Source organism: Choloepus didactylus, chromosome 20, assembly GCF_015220235.1.
Source record: "Choloepus didactylus isolate mChoDid1 chromosome 20, mChoDid1.pri, whole genome shotgun sequence".
NCBI classification, from domain to species: domain Eukaryota; kingdom Metazoa; phylum Chordata; class Mammalia; order Pilosa; family Megalonychidae; genus Choloepus; species Choloepus didactylus.
The window spans coordinates 14,735,710-14,757,456 of record NC_051326.1 but is presented as its reverse complement, the minus strand read 5'-3'; the positions used below and the strand labels follow the sequence as shown (position 1 = coordinate 14,757,456).

The 21,747-nt window shown below is 40.3% G+C and overlaps 1 protein-coding gene across 1 annotated transcript in view; it reads right to left on the bottom strand.

Moving 5' to 3' along the window:
* The window catches only part of SELENOI (selenoprotein I), a 53,122-nt gene extending 32,256 nt beyond the window's left edge, over nt 1-20,866 (bottom strand). The window contains exon 1 of the mRNA XM_037813016.1: nt 20,712-20,866. Coding sequence (XP_037668944.1) covers nt 20,712-20,768 — 57 coding nt within the window. The 5' untranslated portion in view covers nt 20,769-20,866. The remainder of the gene's footprint in view (nt 1-20,711) is intronic.
* Nucleotides 20,867-21,747: the final 881 nt, after the last annotated feature.

The window sequence follows — 21,747 nt, the reverse complement described above, 5'->3', positions numbered from 1 at the left end:
GGATGGAGAACATCTTCTTGACCAAAAGGGGGATGTGAAAGGAAATGAAATAAGCTTCAGTGGCAGAGAGATTCCAAAACGAGCCGAGAGATCACTCTGGTGGGCACTCTTACGCACACTTTAGACAACCTTTTTTAGGTTCTAAAGAATTGGGGTAGCTGGTGGTGGATACCTGAAACTATTAAACTACAACCCAGAACCCATGAATCTCGAAGACAGTTGTATAAAAATGTAGCTTATGAGGGGTGACAGTGGGATTGGGAATGCCATAAGGACCAAACTCCACTTTGTCTAGTTTATGGATGGATGTGTAGAAAAGTAGGGGAAGCAAACAAACAGACAAAGGTACCTAGTGTTCTTTTTTACTTCAATTGCTCTTCTTCACTCTAATTATTATTCTTGTTATTTTTGTGTGTGTGCTAATGAAGGTGTCAGGGATTGATTTAGGTGATGAATGTACAACTATGTAACGGTACTGTAAACAATCGAAAGTACAATTTGTTTTGTATGACTGCGTGGTATGTGAATATATCTCAATAAAATGATGATTAAAAAAAAAAAAAAAAAAGTAAAAAAAAAAAAAAAAAAATAACCCAGAGAACACATCTATTTATATGCTGTCTGCATCTGAATCACAAAACTGTAACAGCAATAAATGTGGTAGAGACTGTCAGCACAGAAAGATATTACCTTTATGGGAGGTGGGTAGGGTTGTGGGGAAGTCTAAAAATCAACCCCCAAATCAAAGATTCAATCTTGCAGTGGCTGTTTCATTCATATCCATATCTAGTATACAAATAACCACGATAATCATGGACACATTTTCCCCTTTCAATGAACTTTTATAATATTATGACATTTCAGCAGAGGAATTTATATTACTTATATATTCTCACTTACCAAGGAAAATCAGTAATATGCATACTGTGTGCATTCATCACTGACCCACAGCTTCTCAACCGCCTTTGCTGCTCTCAACTTAAAGGAATCTAGTTTTTTTCCCTTGATACCGTTACTAATATGCTTACTAGCTGTGTGACTTGAGCACATATTTTAAACTCTATGCTTTAATCTCCTCACCTGTAAAATAAGGATGATAGCCCTTACCACAAAGGATTGCATAGGATAAAATAAGTTAATAAGATATGTAAAGCAATACTTGATTACATGTGTTTTGAGCACCAGAAGAATGACAGATTCTTTATACCTGGAAAGTGGATGGCATAAATAAGCAAAGGAAGACAAAAATAGGCCACGGTTTTGTGGTAATCAAGCTTATTCCCCAGTTTACTGAGATATCTAGTAAAAATTCAAAGGAAACGTTAACAAACATACATATATAAAACTTTAAGAGTCAGAGTGATCACTTATTCCTCTGATACACACACTGGAGTCCCTGGCATGCAGGCCTCACTCCACTGGATCAGTGGGGTAGAAGGGATACAAAACTGGTATGAAACAATTCCCTCAAGGACCGCATAACTAACTGAGCTAATATTACCTACTTCAGCCATCTGACATTTAAACAATATTCTACTAGTCATATGTCTGAAAACCATTTTGATACTGTTTTTTTTATGTTTAGTATGTATATAAAATAAGTAGTTAGCATATCTAATTTTTTTGAAAAAATCATAATTAATATTTTGAATATGCAGGAAATACTTTTCTATAAGGGTTTTGAAACTTAAAAGTGTAACGGAACAAAAAAGGAAATAAGTAGAAAAAATTTTAAATACAGCTAGCAAAGAGTTAACTAACTACTAAGTCAATGTTTATTCAACAGACTCCATGTCTGAAGTTATCCATTTCTCCAACCCATTACACTTTAAATGGGGTAACTGAGACAAAAGACCTGGGGCAATGGAACAAAAAGGGTGATGGAGAATGCAGGTTTGCTTCTATTGGGCAGAGTGAGAGGCTATGAAGCTGTATCCAGACTCCCAGTAGGAGCCTCATTAAATTAGCATTAACATTGTCGCTACAAAAAATAACTTTCACTTGCATGATACTCTACAGTTTGTAATTCTTCACATAATATTTATCACTAACGGAACTCAACTCTGCAGAATGAAGGGGTTCTAAACTGACAGGATCGCCTGAATTTAAGTCTTCAGAACTGAAAATGAACCAATATGAACTCCTAAAGGCTGCTGATGGCAAGGTGGGAGGACCTGCTTCCTTTCACAAAAGTCTTGTGAGATGTTCAAACAAGAAAATGGTTTAAAACAGCCTAATACAGTGCACAAAGTACGATGTTCTTAATTCAAATGTCTGCTGAATGTCTCATGTAAATTAAGGTTGTTTATATTACCATACTTAATTAGTGCTTTCAGTCAGCTTTCCATTTATTAACTTAGATCTAAAAGAAGGTCCTTAATTGATGGTATTTTGATTTGAAAAGCTCCTCTTTTTAAATTCTGAAGCTTCACTCTAATCTCTACTTTAGAAGGCCAGTAGAAATATGAAAAGAATACAGAATTAAGAGGCCAGTCTACCTAGTTGGATTTCAGTTATTTAACATTTCATAACAGCTAATGAGCTCAAGTATAGTAAGAAAGATTAAGATGAGATTATAAAAGGCAGCAAACAATAAACCTAAAGAACACTCTGTGCTCTAGTCCTTCACACCTGAAGTATTTTTCAAGATAACATATCACTTGGTAAAATCAAAGAAACCCTAAGCTGTCTTGTGAATCAATAGGAGGAAAATTAGTTCAAACCTTTTACATGAATGAAAAAAATAAGTAAAATAAAAACTTTTAAAGGTGTTAAACTAGATTTAATTTATGTGTTAATGCTTTTTAGTCTATTTTTATTTTACTTTGGAACGGCACTTTGGAACCAGATGGATAATCTACTGGCGAGACCCACCAGGCCTGGCCTCGCTCCAGTCTCCGGGCCAAGCTAAGCTTGTGTCCTGGAGAAAGGCTTGAGCACCGCGGTCCACATTTGAGAGAATCAATCCAGGACAGAAACCTCAAGATCACAAAACAGCCCAGAGTGTGTCCAATCTCATCCTCCACTGCCTGCCTAGCCCTCATTTCTAAGAACAGGTGAATAATCATCTAGCCTCCTTTAAACATCTCTGCTTACAAAGAACTCATTACCTCCAGAAGCAACCCAATTCGATGTTAAAGTAACTTTTCTGTAAGCTCAGAAAATCTTCCCACCCCTTGTTTCCCAAGCTTTGTTTTTCATTTCACTTCACAAAGTTAAGCAGAAAAGGGTCTAATTTTTCTTTCACTCAATTGTCCTTCAAATATCTGAAAATAGGTTTGCCTAAACAGATGTTCACCTAAACATCCCGGGTTCTTTTGGGGGCTCCCCTTTCACCATGGTGTCAAGCTCTTTCATCATCATCAAGGTCTAGTTCTCTAAACCAGGGGTTGGCAAGTTTTTTCTGCAAAGAACCAGACAGTATATATTTTAGGCTTTGGGGCTGTAAGATCTCTGTATTGACTACTGGAACACTACACTTGAAGCATGAAAGCAGCCACAGGCAATTGGTAAATAAAACTTTATTTACAAAAACAGGTGACCTGGGGGCTGTAGTTCGCCAACTTCTGCTCCAGACAATCCGACTCATAGCTAAACCAACATAAAGGTATGATCCAGGGCAAAAGGAACATTTCCTTTTGTGTATGAGCAGAGAGAACAAGCCCCTCTATCCTCAACATCTTATTTCTCTAACTGTTGCTCAAAACATTATTAATTTCTTATGGCAATGAAATCATACTGTAAGAAAGGAATAAGTTTCGTTTTCACATAGAGACAGCATGGAATAAGGGAAATGGAGGCAAAACCAGTTTAAACAAGCCCCAGACAAAGAGAAGAGAGAATCTGCCTGATGTAAAGAGACATGAGGTAGTATCAGAGGCGGGAACTCACAGCAAAAAATAAAAATTTGGGGGGGGGATTGGCTAATCAGTTCAAAATCTCAATAATGAGCTAGTTGGCTCTCTGGGATTGGCTGTACAAATTAAAATCTCAAAAGATGAATTAGTTAGTGTTCTCGGATAGGCTGTAACCTCTGTAGTACCCAGTCAATGGGGAAACAGGGGAGGAACTTGCGAATTAGGAGTAGGAGATTTAAACATCGCCATTCTCTTCCTCTGGCGCGCCAGCCTTCCATGTGTTTGGCTGGACGCCCTATCTTGCAAGATTGTAAATAAATTCTTTTCTCCTCCAGAACCGAGAGAGCGTTTATTCCCTTACAGGTACCACTTTATTTCCGACAATACTGTAAACTTACAACTTTACAGTCATCTAAAACCCTTAGGCCTTTCTTATATGAGCTGCTACGCCACCTTTCCCTATCCTGATTTAACTTAAGTATTGACTCTACATTTACCATCATTAACACTTCATCTTGCCTGAGTTGGCCCATCATCTTTCTACCTCTCCAGATCTTTTCAGATCCTAAGTGATCCAAGGTAGTAGCTATCCCTCCCCAAAATCTCAGCATATAAATCTGCTCATGCTAATGCCTTCACCAACTCTAAGCACTTCCCCTGAGGTTGTTATTACACATTTAATAATTTTTATTTGCATATAGAATTCTGTACTGCCATCTACTGTAATTATTTCTATCTTGCCTAAAAGGATAATACATACTTATATATATACATATCTATACATACATACATATTTATTTATTTTATAAAGTCTTAGTGAAATTCAGAATTACCTTAGGTAAGATTTTACCAAGTATTAGAAATTTTCAAAACCTTTTTTTTACTTCAGTCCAAATCAGGAAATAAAGCAGAGTTCATTCTTCATTCACTCACTCAGTGAATCAACAAATACTTATTATAATTGAGTGCCTATGATTTTGTCTGGCATTGCACTAGGCCACTGGGAAGAGAATAGTGAACAAGAGCAAAATGTTTCCTGTGTTCACCAAGTCTACAGTCTAGTGTGTGACAGATGGTAAGCAAGAAAACAAATAAATAATCACAAATTATGAGAAATACTCTGAAGGAAATAAGCAGGGTGCTGTACAAGAGGTTAACTGGTGCAGATAGTGTACCCAGCAAGACAGAGTGGTCAGAGAAAGCTTCTCTAAGGAGGAGACATTTAAGCTGAGCCCTAAAAGATCAGAAGTCATATAAAGAACATTATCAGACATACTAATGAGGGGAAGAAGCCAGGCACTAAAGAGAACATGATGTCGATTCTGTCCATAGGAAGTTCAAAAGCAGGAATACTAAATTATGGTAAAAAGAAGTCTAATAGAAAATGTTCTGGAATTACATAGTGGTGATGATTACACAACCGTATGAATGTATTAAAAACCAGAGACTTCATTACCACAAAGGAAAGTCTAAAGCTGTATGTAATGGTGCCTAAGAGTCTCCCCCTGAGTACCTCTTTGTTGCTCAGATGTGGCCCTCTCTCTCTCTAACTGAGCCATCTCAACAGGTGAACTTGCTGCCCTCCCCCCTACGAGGGACCCAACTCCCAGGGTTGTAAATCTCCCTGGCAACGCAGAGTATGACTCCCGGGGATGAATGTGGACCCGGCATCGTGGGACTGAGAGTATCTTCTTGACCAAAAGGGGGATGCAAAATGAGACGAAACAGTTTCAGTGGCTGAGAGATTCCAAACGGAGTCGAGAGGTCACTCTGGTGGACATTCTTATGCACTATATAGATAACACCTCTTAGGCTTTAATGTATTGGAATAGATAGAAGTAAATACCTGAAACTTCCAAACTCCAACCCAGCAGTCTGGACTCCTGAAGACAATTATATAATAATGTAGATTACAAGGGGTGACAGTGTGATTGTGAAGACCTTGTGGATCACACCCCCTTTATCTAGTGTATGGATGAGTGGAGGAATGGGGATAAAAACTAAAGGACAAATGGGGTGGGATGGGGGAATGATTTGGGTGTTTTTTTCACTTTTATTTTTTATTCTTGTTCTGGTTCTTTCTGATGTAAGGAAAATGTTCAGAGATAGACTGTGGTGACGAACGCATAACTATGTTATCATACTGTGGACAGTGGATTGTATATCATGGATGATTGTATGCTGTGTGAATGTATTTCAATAAAACTGAATTTAATAAAAAAAAAAAACAAAAAAAAAAAAACCAGAGACTTTTCCACTTTAAGATGGTGAATTTTATGGTATGTAAATTATATCTCAATTTTTAAAAAGATGTCATAACAGTAGTTTGGTGAGAGGAACCGAATGTGGGCCTTCCGGAGTGCCAGAAGTAATTCAGTATCTTGAACTAGGTGATGGTTATATGGGTATACACAAAAATAAAAATTCATTAAGCTACACACTTAAGATCTATGCACTTATATAATTCATACCTTAAAAAAAGAGAGAGAAAATGAAGAATATATGTGTGAAAGTGTGTATGTGTGATGTATATGTGGTGAATGTGTTTGGTGGAAGGGGGAGAAGTTCATGCCAAGATATCTCTCAGCCAGAGGAAATAGAATGTACCAAGACCAAAAGTTAGCCATATCTAAAATACTGAAGGAAGGCCAATATACAGCTTAGGGAGCAAGGAAGAGGGGTGTGCAGACAACATCCTGCAGGACCACGGTGAGGTTGGATTTTATTCTAAGCACACTGGATGTTCTGATTTATATTTTAAAAGCTCACTCTGATTACGGTGTAGAAAACGGACTGGATGGGGGCAAAAGTACAAGAGGAGAGACCAGAGAAAAGACTGTTACAGTAAATCAGGCAAGTTAGATTAGGCATGGTCAGTGACTTCTAAATTTCTTTCCAAATCTGCTGTGAAGGGCCCAGCTTTGGCAAGGACATTGCAAGTGGGAGTCCTCCCTTAATTGAAGCAGGAACTTGGCCCTAAAGGAAAACTATGAAACCACCTCCTCAGACCTACAAGTATTTCCTTTATGCATGTTCTGCATTTTAAACCCTTTCTGTGTACTGATAAGAAAACTGAAAGGCCATTACCTGTGAGTTAAACACAGAGCTTTGACAGTAGACTGAGGGTACTGTCCCAATTAGTGCTCTACCACCTATAATAAGCAGCAGCTTTCCTCTAGTCTTTCTTCTATTCAATATAAGGAAAAAAGGACTCTGGCTGTTAAATAATTTTTAATACAAGGCCTGTCTTTCCCATCTGCAATATAAGCCTCATACTTGTAAAACATATTTTAGTTAATTGTGGAAAGCCATAAAATATGAGTACAAAATAATTCATAAACTGCATTTATTGTTATTCACTTCAGATGTAAGCAAACTCAAAATGGTATTTCTAATTTTTAAAAATTACTTCCAAAATTGTAGAGTTCAAAATCATCCACGGCTGCTTTGTTTATAGGAGAAAAATGCAAGATAGCCACATAGAACACATTTCAGTTCACAACTGAGTTTACTGTAAGAAATTACAGTAATTATTGCTATCAACTTTCCAGATATCTCTCAAAATGAAATAAATACACATCACCAACCTCCTTAAGCCTCTGATGAACACAGGAGAGGAAAAAAAAAAAAAGTCAACTGTCTCTCTATTTCTCTTCCTGCACAATAAAACTCAGCGCCTGGTACAGATGCTGACAGGACTCACGACTCAAATCATGTTCAACCGTAAGTCGTTCCGGGGCAGACTCCATGTTCCACCACGTGCGCTACCACTCCAGGAGCAGTTCTTAGCAACAGCCTGCCAGTCCTCAGGAAATGGGCCAGTCCTTCCCTCCTGTTCACTTAAGCCTTTGAAGCACTAACAAGGGATCTCAAGTGTTGAAACATGCTATTCCTTCAACAAACATTAAGGAAGTCAACAGAGCTGCCTTTAACTTACCAATGTGGGCCAACATACAAATGTGGGCTGCTCTAGCACTGGGATACAAAGGAAATGTGGGAGGACACATCCCAACCTCGTCCTTCCTTTTAGCTCTGGCACACAGCAGGAGTTCAATTAACATGCGAACGTTTGCACCTATGAATGAATGAATGCATGAACTCCTTGGCTCATTTAAGTAGCAGTGTAGGGTGACCATGCCAGTGATGTGAAGTGGTACTCTCTTCAGCAAATCTCTTTTCTTTTCCCGAGGAACTACCCTCAGCAACTGTTAACTTCACAAGAGAAAAGTGCCCTCATTCTTCCTCTATTAATAGCCCATGTTACATTTGTATAATGTTTTGTAATTTCCAAAGGATAATTATACCTGTTCCTTTATTCGATACTGTAAAATAGATTATCCCCATTTTACAGATGAGGAGACTATAAAATTCAGAGATTGACACAGCTAACAAACAAAAAACCCCAATCTGTAAGTGCTTTCTGAGTCCAACAAAAATTAAGTTGGCTCAGAGCACTTCTATGAAACTGATCACTTTGTTTTAAACTACCCCTTTCCGGCTCAAAGGCAGCCAATAGCTACCTAAATCTAATTTACTGAAAATTGCTATTTCTACAATATCCTCCAATTTTTCCACACACCCTAAAATGACCCCAATGAATCACAGCCTTGTATAATCCCCTCCCCCTGGAGTAAGAGGGGAACCTGTGACTTGCTTCTAACAAATAGAATATAGCAAAGGGGATGGGATGGCCCTCCCATGCCAATGTTTCATCATATAAGGCTCTGTGTTAACTGGAGAAAAGTGTCCTGCTGGCCTTGAAGAAGCAAACAGCAAAGATGTGAACTGCTTATGGAGGGGGCCATGTGGCAGGGAAATGGGAGTGACCTCTAGGAGCTGACGGCCTCAGCCCTGTAACTGCAAAGGACCAAATCTGCCAACAACCACATGAGCTCTAGATAAGAAGGCAGCGCAGCCAACACCTTGACTGCAGGCTGATGAGACTCTAAGCAGAGGAGACAGCCAACCTGTGCCCAGACTCCAGACCCATAGAAACTGTAAGATAAAAAAAAAAATGTATGTCGTTTTAAGCCACTAGGTCTGTGGTAATTCATTACATAACAGTAGAAAACTACTACACAATTCTAAAAGCAAGTTATCACCTTTTTTAATAAGTGAGATCTTCAGGCTCCCACCTACAAAACCAAGGCTACTTGATACGTTTTGAGAGCTGGCATATGAACATGAGTGTATTTAATACTTTCCTACTCCTTTACATTTGTTTGACTAGTGTAGTAACTGCTCCTCAGACTGCCATATAGTTGACTATTTCTCCGAATCACTATTCTCAAAGCGTAGTTGCTGGACATAAATTCTTGGGCTACCCTCTCAAATCTACAGAATCAGACACTCCAGGGTGGAGATCAGCAATCTATCATTTCAGAAACCCTTTAGGTAATTCTGATTCATGCTCAAGTTTGAGAAGCACAGCTCTTGTGAAAACAAACATTAAGGACACTTGATCAACTTCTCAGCTAAGGGATAAACCACAACTATCAGTTTAGTAGTCAATACTTGTTCCTCCTTACGATGACTTCAAATATTGCATTTCAAGCAAGACAGGTGTAATGAAATTTAGCAAGAATTCACTAAATATCTACTAAATGCAAGGCATTATGCTAGGAACAATCTTTTAAGATATTAAAATAAAACACCAAACTTGAACTCAAAATGCAAAAAAATGAGTTATGTTAACCCTAGGATCAAAATAGTTTTATCAATATGAGACTTTAAGAACTCCCCACCCACAAAGAACTTGACTCAGTGAGCAATGAGATCAGTGAAGGTTGTCATTTATATCTGCTAAGATGTCAGAGCAAAGAGGGTGGGGTGAAGATTGAAGAGCTAGAGCAAGAAAAAGGAGCTGAGAATATGCAAATTATGATGACAAAGATAGCTAACACGTTTGCTTACTACACATAATCTACAATAAACCCTAACAAGGAATGAGAAGATAAGATGAAAGGAGGAGTTGTTTAGTGAAGGAACATGAAATCCTTGCTGAGAAATCTAGATCTCAAGCAAATGATAAACACTTAGAAGCCACTGTAGATTCTTAAGTAGGAGAGTAGTGTTTGAGAAAAATGATTTACCCTGTGTTCTAGTTTGCTAATGCTGCCAGAATGCAAAACACCAAAGACGAATTGGCTTTTATAAAAGTGGGTTTATTTGGTTACACAGTTACAGTCTTAAGGCCATAAAGTGTCCAAGGTAACAAATCAGCAATCCGGTACCTTCACTGGAGGATGGCCAACAGTGTCCGGAAACCTCTGTTAGCTGGGAAGGCATGTGGCTGGTGTCTGCTCCAAAATTCTGGTTTCAAAATGGCTTTCTCCCAGGACATTCCTCGCTAGGCTGCAGTTCCTCAAAAATGTCACTCTTAGTTGCACTTGGGATATTTCTCCTCTCTTAGCTTCTCCAGAGCAAGAGTCTTTCAAAGGCTGTCTTCAAAATGTCTCTCATCTGCAGCTCCTGTGCTTTCTTCAAAGTGTCCCTCTTGGTTGTAGCAAGCTCACTCCTTCTGTCTGATCTTATATAGTGCTCCAGTAATTTAATTCAGACCCACCCTGAATGGGCAAGCCAACACCTCCACTGAAATTATCCTATCAGAGTCATCAACCACGGTTGGGTGGGGCGCATCTCCATGGAAACACTCAAAGAATTACAATCTAATTAACACTGATAGGTCTGCCCACACAAGATTACATCAAAGATAATGGCGTTTGGGGGGACATAATACATTCAAACTGACACACCCTGCCTGTTGTATTACTATTTACATATGACTAAAAAGAGGAAGAAACGTGAGGTCAAATACTATCTGTAGGATCCAAAGTAGACACAGTCCTTTCCATTACTCTGTTCACTAAGTCGTAAAGGTCACCCTTAACTGCCATTCCTAAAATACACTTTCTTTTGGTATCACCTTCTGGGGAGAAGGGTGTGTGTGTACACAAGCAAAGAAGCACAAATACCAAATTTCATGTTTTATTTATTTAACATTAATATAACTAGTACTATGAGCCAGGCATTGTTCAAAGCATTTTAGGAATATCAATTCATTCGATCCATATAATGACCCTATAAAGCAGATACCATCCCATTTCACAGATTAGAAAACCCAGTCAGAGATCAATTTAACCTGCTCAAGATCACATGGTTACTAAGTGGATTCTTTTTTATTTAATCCATCCCAAAGCTAATTATTTAATCAAAAGCCTTTTATCTCAATTAGAGCTAACAATAAATGAAATGTTCTTAATACTCAACTAAATGCAAGATAAGTAAATACAAGCCCACTTGTCCCTACTAATAATTTAGAAACTGGGAGAATAGAAACCAGTTCTTTTTCACTGTATTTTTCCCCATCTGTGAGGATTAGACACATACTCAATTAAGCATGCCATTGAAGATCTTTATTCTTATCTCTCTAAATCCTGGATAAAAACACCTGTTATCTAAAAATGCAGAGTTTACACTGCATTCTTACTTTTGAGAAGCAACATGGCATGAAAGACATGGACTCCAGACCCAGACTGCCTGGGTCCAAATCTCAGCTCCACCACTTACTGGCCGTAGAACCTTGAGCAAGTTACTTAAGCTCCCTGGGTCTGTTTCTTTCTGTGTGAAAAACAGAGATAACAGCACCTGTGAATAGCAAATGAGATAAAATATGCAAAGCACTTAAGGGAATGCCTGGCACATGGTAAACACCCCATAAATGCTTCCTATTACTATTATTACTATTATTTCAGTATTTATGATGACACTGCTCTTGCCATTGCAACTTTCCTGCATTGAGCTCGTGAGGCTTGGCCTGGTTGCTCTCACACTTGCCACTTCCCTGTGCCCCTAAGCTTACCCAGTCTTCCTAGCCTCTGGGCCTGGGTTCCCATTTGTCTCTCTCCCTGGAACATCTTTCCTCAACTCTCCTTTATGCACTGGACAAACTCTTTTTCAGCAGAGAAGTTCTTAACAATTAAGTACTAGAGCAGTTAGAGAAATGAGTCATGATCAGTGAACTTAAATTTCAGAATGTAGTAAAAGAACCAAGTGAAGATGTAATATCTAAATAGCATCTAAAAAGGTAATAACCTTCCCCCACCACTGAATCTCCATCCCCCTCACTTTGCAGAAAAGTCACCCACCTATCCTTCTTTCACTTCTTCAGAAAGTCTCCTCTGTCTCTGCCAACTGCAAAAATAATTCTTTCTTTGAGACTTTTGTAAAGCAATATTCCAGACCACACTAAAATGCTTTTCAAGCCTTATTAATGTACTCAAAGGCAGAAGTGGGCAGTTGCCCAAATCTAATCAAGGAGACCAATAAAGCACAGCTAAAGATAAGTTGTGCTTGAATTAACTGTAATATACCTAGGTAATGCCATAATTAACCCTATACTGTAGTCTGCTTGCAGTAGTAATATATGACAATCAAAAGATCATGAATTTCTCATGTTTTTGCAGTTGCTCAGAGGGAAAAATATTCTAATCCTTGAAACCAGTTACAAAAATATTCCTCTAATGTAAGACAATTCATCCACAACCAGTAATAACTCTTTAGAACCTGAAGTTTTCTTTGCTTTAATTCCAAGTCCACAAACCACACCTTGGCTCTAGAGTTTGGTCTTCCAAGTGGACCTTTCTAGCCCAAGTGCTCCTTGCAAAGGATTACTAGTTATCCTGCCAGATTCTGCTTCATTTAAATTATAATTGCTCTTCTGTTGTGTAAGGATTAATCTCTCATGAATTTGGTTACTGTGATTTACTAAGGCATTCAGAGATTAATAATACCTCTTGTTGTCAAGAAGATTAAATCCTAGACCTCACAAAAAAATGTTTGCTGCCATTATTACCAGGAGCACCTTTCCAGAGCCAATGCTTTACAACAACCCTACCTCAGTGTCTGGATGCCTCTACCCACCACGAGTCAGAACCTGAGTCACCCCAGACTCCTCCCCACCTTCCATCCTTTGCCCCACATACACCACCAGCACCTAGTCAGTCACCATTTCCTGTCAATTTTAAACTTAAATCGAGAATCACAAACTCAAAAGCCCACAGGCATCAGGCAAGTAAATTAAACAAGGCAGGAGGGCAAGAAACCATACGGGCTGGTAAGGAAATGGCAAACTAGAGAGCAAATACCCCGTCTAAAGAGGGCAAGCCCTAGTCAGCTTCAGCTGATTCTTGTCTACAGGAAGCGCAGGGCCAGTGTTGTCCAATATTCTGGTTGTTAAAGAAATCCAGAAAACTGGATTTTTATGGGGAATATCCTAATTTTGAACAAAGTAATTGTGGACCAAATTAAACATATCTGCTTTCCAAATCGATGTGCAGATAACCAGTTTTGATCTCAATCTTCAGAATCCCCACTCCCTCCTTTCTATTACCACTGCCTTGATTCGGGCCTTCATCATTCATTACCGACCTTTGTGCAGGGGCATCTAGAAGATCTCTAGACCTCCCTAAAATCATCCTCATCAGCCCTGCCTCCTATATCATCAAGATATCCATCTTCCACAAACCGCAAGGGTGTGCTTCCTAAAATTAAAATCTGATCCTGTTTAAAATTCTTCAGGGGCTTCCCAAAGCCTATAGCACTATAATGTACCTAGGAACCATCTGAGATATTTAATGCACAGATAACAGCAAAAGCGGCAATCTACCCAATCTGAATCTCCCAAGGAGGGCCCAGGAATCTGCTATTTGAACACTTTCCCCAGGTGATTCTAAGGCACAGTCCTTGGACCACAGAAACCCTGATCTACAGGGTAAAGTCCAGAGGTTCTCTACCTCAAATCATCCCACTCCCACAGGGCCTCACCAGTCTCATTTCCTGCCACTCCACCTTTATGCCTTAACACCTCATCCAACTCCTTGAGGTTCCCAAAAAATAGTCTCAGGCTTCCATCCTGCTGCACTCCATTACACTGCTCTCTTGTTCTATGGTACCTTTTCTCCCCTTTTGGCCTGGTAATATCGGTGCCTTTCTAGTCTGAGCTCTGCCTTCACCTCCATCCCCTCTCTGAAGCCTTCCTGAACTCCAATCCCACTCACTGGCAGCTGTCTCCTCTCCTCGCCCACAGGACCCAGTACTTACCTACCTGCTCTTTTTATTTTAAATTTGTTCTTTACCCTTCAGATATTTGGAATAGATTTGCATTTCTTGTGATCTAAGAAACATCAAAATTTTATTTTAAATTTGTTCTCCTACCTGCTCTTTTTAACTATTTATAAATGTCAATTTGCATGCCTATATACCACCAAACTGGGTTCCTTGAAGGCAGGAATTTTAGCTTAGCTTAATTTTGCAGCCCCAGTGTGATGCCTGACATAGAAGAGGCCCTCAGTAAATGCTTGTTGAATAAACAGCTAAATAAAATAAAACTGTATGAACCAGTAAGGTTGAAGGCTAGATTCTGGTTCCTTAGCATAACCATCAAAATAAAAACACAAATACACAGTCTCTCTTTACTACCTTTTAACTGAAATACTAATGAGTTCCCTATAACCACATTGTTGACAGCCAAGTTAAGTTAATTAACTATCATGACAGCAGAAACCAATTTATCTTGAGATTTATTCTTGGAAACAAACAAAATATTTCAAAGAACTTCCGCTATGAAGCAAAATGATACAATTTTAAACTAACGGTTACACTATCAGTTAAAACCAGGTCTTCTCTAGGTCAGATAAGATAAACCACAATAGAAGTTTCTTCTTTATACAAGTGGCTAAATTCCTCAACTATAAAGACTTAGCCAAAAGAAATCCTTCCTTTTGGATTAGGGGGGAATGATAAGCCTCATGAGGATGAAATCTCCCAACATAACTGCCTGAAGTTGCATTAATAAGCAATAGAAAAGACAATGGCAGCTAAACTCCTGATATCCTTCACCCTCAAAATACAAAAGTATCCTTCCATGCACAGCTCCTTTCACCAGACTTCCAAAATAGCTGATATTCTTTCACACTCTTGTTCCTTCAATAAGTATTCGGTGAGCACCTACTCTGTTCATAATACTGTGCTAGACCTCGGGCGCATTCTGAACAAGCTATGCCCTGCCCTCCAAGAGCTCATGTCCTAAAAGGGAGGGAGACGCTCAACTAATCAGTCAACTAACTGTTTCATGGAATTGTGGGAAGTACCACAACAGAGAGGTTCAAGTATTAAGAGAACATATAACACAGAATCCATGCCATGCCATGCTGAAAACCAATTGTCTTCCTGGTTCCTTACTATGGAAATCTACACTCTCCGTGAGCATCCCTTTCAGCACTTATTCTGAGTGTCACTCTCAGATGCACCTTTAGGGAAAACAGACAAATTAAAAAGTAACATTTCCACCAGCTGCTTTTACAAAGCCAATTTTTCTCTACATCTTTTTGCTCTAATATACAGGGTCACACCAGGGAACAAAAATCCTTTTGAGTGTTTCTAGTCCTTAACCATTTATGGGGTGATCTTCTTTAAAAGTTGTTTTAATTCAGAAAGTGTCTACAGAGCACTTACGATCTGAGGACTACATGAACAGGAATGCCACAAATGAAAGAAAAGGTTTCTGGGTGCAATTCACATTCCAGCAAAACTGACCACACAGATGTGTTTCCTTTGAACACCTTTGGATTTACATTTTTAATATGAACGCAGCATCAAGTAAAGAAGCTTCTACTACAAGAATGTTTCTGTTATAAATTTGGCTTTTTTTTTTTAAGGACGCCTCAAAACAACTAAAATAACTTCAACAACAACAAAAAGCTGTATCGTAGTGAATACTGGCTGTTTCTAAAATTGACCTTTGTTTTCCAGAATGATAGGAAATCTGCTGTCAAACAGGAACTGACTCAGATAAAGGAAGAGAGGGGGAAAAGACAGGAAAAGAAAAATCACAATAAAATTTATATTTCTGAAAAAAATCTAGTGAAAATTGTCTCATAAGAAAAAGGAGATTCCCTATCTATAATAGACACTGCTGCAAATGAAACAGCTTTCTACTGATACATATTCTGACAGTCTGACTCTAGTGAAGAAGAAAACATTTTATATGTCAATATTAACAGTGTAGAGCAGTAACAAAAAGAGGGTAGAGTTTAAGGTAACAAACAGGAGGTCTCTGGCTTAATATTGTTCTAAAATGAAAGTTATTAAGCCCTGACCTGAGTTACCCAGGAGGATCTGGATCCCCTTTCCTCTTACTTGTTAAGACAAGTCAACACCTCAGTTCAGAAAGGTATGGCACAGCATTGCTTAAAAGCAGAAGAATGCACTATATGACCTGCTATGGTCCTTTTGAGTTTTCCCAATTCCAGTTAAACAAAATGCATTAAAATCTGTTCAGTTATTCATTCATTCCACATATGTTTATTGGCACCCAGTATGAACAGAGCACTGTGTGCAGGTCACGGTGGTACGTAAGACAGGTTTCACGATGTGAAGATTATACTCTGCAGGGGAGGCACATCGGAGAACGGACTACATACTTATTCAGGATTAGAAGTGGTTAAAGGGAGCAGAGCGTGCTATGAAAACACCCCAAAGGGGAAAGGTTGCTTAAGAAAGACTTCTCTGAGGAAACAATATTTAAGGTAAGATGTGAACATGAACTTAGGTAGGGAAGGGAGGCTGCAATCCTGACAGATATAATACTACTTAAGGATATGGGGGGAAAATATGGGGGATGGAGGTGCTGCTAAGACCAGGAGCGGGGTACAGTGAGTGGTGTGAGACGAAGCTGGTTACTCAGGCAAGGACCAGGTCATGCAGAGCCATGTAGATTATGTTACAGACTTGGGGACATAATCCAAGAGCAACAGGAGGGCAGTAGAGGGTTCTAAGCAAAGGAATAATATGACCAGGTGCATATTTTTTTAAGAGATCACTATGAACACTGGGGAAAGAACAGTCTCTTCAACAAAATAGTGCTGAGAGCACTGGATAGCCATATGCAAAAGAATGACAGTGGATCTCCACCTCACACCATATACAAAAATTAACTCAAAATGGATCAAATATAAATATAGGAACTAAAACTAAACATAAAAAATTAAAACTATAAAACCCCTAGAGAAGAAAACATGGGCAAACATCTTGAGGACCCTGTGTTAGGAAACGGTTTCTTAGGCTTTATACCAAAAACAAAAGCAAAAAAAGAAAAGACAGATAAATGTGACCTCATCAAATTAAAAACTTGTGTATCAAAGAACCTTATCAAGGAAGTAAAAAGACAACCTAAAAAATGAGAGAAAATATTTGGAAACCATATATATGATAAGGGCTTAAACTCCAGAATATATAAAGAACTCCTACAACTCAACAACAAAAAGACAAACAATCCAATTTAAAAATGGGCTAAAGACTTGAACAGACATTTCTATAAAGAAGACATACAAAGAGTCAGTAAGTACATGAAAGGATGTTCAATGTCATTAGCAATTAGAGAAATGCAAATCAAAGCCACAATGACATACCATCTCATAACCACTAGAATGGCTACTATGCTTTTTTAAAAAGAAAATAACAAGTGTTGGAGAGGATGTGGACAAACAGGAACCCTCATACATTGTTGGTGGGGAATATGAAACAGTGCAGCCACTATGGAAAACAGTCTGGCGACTCCTCAGAAAGTAGAGAAATAACACATGACCTAGTGTGATGGTTGGGTTCATGTGTCAACTTGGCTAGGTGACCCAGCTATCTGGTCAAGCGGGCACTGGCCTGACGATTGCTGTCAGGATATTTGAGGCTGGTTAATAAACCAACAGGCTGGTTTGTTGGATCATCAGTCAATTGACTGCGGCTGACTGATGACTCATCAAGGGGCGTGCCTTCCACAATGAGAGAATGCAATTGGCTGGATTTGGTCCCGGTAATCAGTTGAAGGCTTATAAGCGGGAGGATTAGAAAACCTTTACTACTTCTTCGGCTGCCCAGTGAAGCACTTCCTGGGGGAGCTCGTCAAAGTTGCCGGTTCGTTTCCTGAGGAGTTCATCGAGCACGTTCTTCGAAGATCCCAGTTCATTTCCTGAGGAGTTCGTGGAAGCTGTCGATTCGTTTCCTGAGGAGTTCATCAGACATCTTCCTTGGAGTAGACAGTTTGTTGACGGCTCTGCAGAATTTGGACTTGTGCATACCCACAGTTGCGTGAGTCACTTTTACAATTTGATAATCAGAGACATCTCTCATTGATTCTGTTTCCCAAGAGAACCCTAATTAATACACCTGGCAATTCCATGTCTAGGTACACACATAAAGGAATTGAAAACAGGGATTTGAACAGATATTTGCACACTGATGTTCACAGCAGCGTTATTCACAATTGCCAAAAGGTGGAAGCAACTCAAGTATCAATCAACAGAAAAGCGGCTAAACAAAATGTGGTATATACATACAATGGAATAGAATTCACCAGTAAAAAGGAATGAAGATGATACATGCTACAGTATGGACAAACCTTGAGGACATCATGTTGAGTGAATAAGCCTGAACAAAAGGGCAAATACTGTATGATTTCATTTACATGAAATAAGAATATGCAAATTAATGAAGTCTGAAACTAGAATAACTGGTTACCAGGGGCCCAATGAGGGAGGGGAGCAGGGAGTTAATGTTAATTGGTACAGAGTTTCTATTTGGGGATGGAAAAGTTTTGGCCATGGATGATGTGATGGAGGCACAACTTCCATGAACATAATTAACACCAATGAATTGCATATCTGAAAAGTGATTAAAAAAGGAAATATTAGGCTGTATGTTAACACACACACACACACACACACACACACACACACACCCTACAGAACTGTACAACACAAAGAGTGAAACTTAATGTAAACAATGGGTTAGAGTTAACAGCATAAGTACAATAATGTTTCATCAGTTTTAACAAAGGTACCACACTAATGCAAAGTGTGAATAAGGAAAGCTGGGGGTGGACAGGGATAATACAGGAACTGTGCACTTTCCACAAGATCTTTCTGAAAACTTACAACTATTTTAATAAAAAATAAATAAATAAATAAAAAATAATTAATTTTTTAAGACGCGGATGTGGGTGAGCCACAAAATAAATTTGTATTGGGTTATAATGCAAAGTATACAATATCTGTAAGTCCCTACTAATATAAATACATGTTTGAATAAATTCATGGGGGAGAACTGACAAATCCCCAGTGCAGAAAATTCCAAATAATTTATGTTGATATTTCACCCTCTAGGAGGCGAATAACTCCCCACTCCTTAAGTGTGGGCTGTGCATGATTCCCTTCCAAAGAGCACTGTATAGAAAGAGGCAAAAGGATTAACTTTACAATGGAGGAATCTGACAAATGCTATCTCAGTCAGGTGATCAAGGTTAACATCAACAGGGAACCGTCATGCTGCAGCTTGTACCGCTGATATGATGCAGTGAGAACAGCATTCCCCTCTGGGGTGTTCTTCCCCAAACCCACAGTCCCAGCCTAATCAGGAGAAAGCACCAAACAAACCCCAATTGAAGGCAATTCTACAAAATATCTGCCCAGCACTCCTCATAACTGTCAAGGTCATCAAAAACAAGGAAAGTCTTAGAAACTGTCATAGTCAAGAGGAGCCTAAGGAGTTATGACAACTAAATGTAATGTGGGATCCTGGATGGGGTCCCAGAACAGAAAAAGGAGATTAGGTTAAAAACAAACAAACAAACAAAAAAACAACAACCAAGGAATTCTGAACCAAGTATGGACTTCGGTTAACAATAATATTGGTTACTAATTATGACAAAAGAACCATACTAACATAAGATGTTAATAACAGGGAAAACGGTGTGAAGCATACAGGAACTCTATTATCTTCGTGATTTTTCGGAAAATCTAACACTATTCTAAAACAAAAAGGTTCTTTTAAAGAGTGGGAGTGTGGAGAGTGGTAATGAGACGTCTCTTCTATGTAAGCCTAAAGCTATTAACACATACAAGACCTGGCAATGCACTGGGTAAAGGGTGGAGCGAAGGAATCGGGAGTGAAAGCGACCCTGTCATCCACGAGGGTGAAAGGTTAAAGCTCAGATTCCGGGCTTGGACAACAGGATAGATGGTGGAGTAACTCACTGATAAGGAGAACAGGGGAGGACAACCAGATCTGGAGGGAAATTAACAAGAACCAGCATTTATTAGAGACCCATTATATGCCAGATGCTTCACACACATTATATCAAACCCTTACAATCATTTCGCAGGGTGGAGATCATCCCCAGTTTACAATGATAAAAGAGAGGCTGAGTGAGGTTAAAACGACTTGCCTCGAGCCCAATAAAGAAAATAGATTTTGGTATCAGGTTTATATGCATGCCAAAGACTCTTTCCATTACACAGTCCCTTCCTGGCAGCCCAAGCGCCACCAGCTCCTCTTTACTGAGGAGAAGTGGGGTGCACCAGCAGTGTGGCCTCGGTAAACGGTAACTCACTCCCTCTCTCCCCGAGCTTCTTCTGCCAAATGACCACCTCCAACTCCGAAGTTGTATCCAGAACAGGAAGGAGAAACTTCATTAAAATGAAAACAATTAAGACGCCCCTTTCAGGGGGCTGAAAAAAAAGACAGAGGGCTCAAGAGAAGGGAATTCTCTAGTTCCATTATCATGGAGCGGTTTCAGAGCAAAAGGAAAATCCCGGAAAGCGCCGACTAGGGACGGCGGCCGTAGGGTGACCCACCCGCACCCTGACTCCAAGCCCTCAGGACTCGGCAGGACCCCGGAAAAACGCCCATCAGTGCGCCCGAGGCCACGCGGCACAAGGTGACACGGACCGCGCCGGTCCCTCGGCCGCCCGAGAGAGGCCGCGACAACGAGGAGGGAGAGGGGCGTCCGCGGGCGCGCACTACCTTGTACTTATCAAAGCCAGCCAGCTGCTCCGCGCTCACGTATTCGTAGCCGACCATCGTGACGACCCGAAAACCGAGCGCCCACTCGGCAGCGACTCTCCGCGACAAGGCGTTGAAACACGAGTACCGCACCGACCCGGCACGGATGGGAAGGGCCGGGCTGGCCGAAAGCCGCGCTCCGCCCACCGCGCACGCGCAGCCGCCGCCGCCCTCGCCACCCCCGCCGCTGCCCAGCGCGCAGGCGCAGCCCCCACTTCTCACCGCCCACAGTAGGAGGGTCGCTCGCCGGTCGCGCGGTCCGCCCCCGTACACCGGCGCGGCCCAATCTGCGCGGATCAGGCAACATTAAGCCTCGCCTCCCAGGTCTCCTCATTGCTTCATTTGCTGACGTCAAAATTGGTGAACCGAGGTAAGGCAAGAGGAGGGGTGAAAGGTCAACTTCCCAGCGAGCCTTGCTCCACGTCCCTCGGACAGGCGAATGTGTGCTTCGTGTCTGCCCCCGGGTGGTAGTGCTGGAGCTCAGTGTGCGTGCATGTGAGCCAGCCAGTTCAGTAGTTTTTCAGGTAAAAGGGCTCACTATGGTGAAGGAAAAGCAGAGGAAGCTCTGCCCCCGCGGGCTTCCAGCGCCGGGTATGGTGCGCTGTGTGCAGTGGTTGCTTAGTAAACCTGATTTGAGGTAGGGGAGGCTGAGCTGCTGTCCCCTGGAGGGGGAGACTTCGTGGGAGGCTTTGTGCAGTTAGTAAAAGGATTTCAAAGACGGGTGAAAGGCGGTGGAGACATACTCTTCGGGCCAACATTGTGAACCTCGGACCGCCTCATCACACTCTGCTCTATTAAACCATTGTGAACAAAGCTTGCTTAGTATTTTCCAACCAGATAAATGCAACCATCTTCCCGTCTTAAGGGGCTCTTCAGTGCGTTTGCAAGAAGTGCTTTTACCTAACTGAAGCCCAGTCCCCGATTTAATGTGGGTTAGGTGTAACTGTCTAATCATTGCTACCATTTGTTGGCCACTTTTTATACGGAGAACTTTACA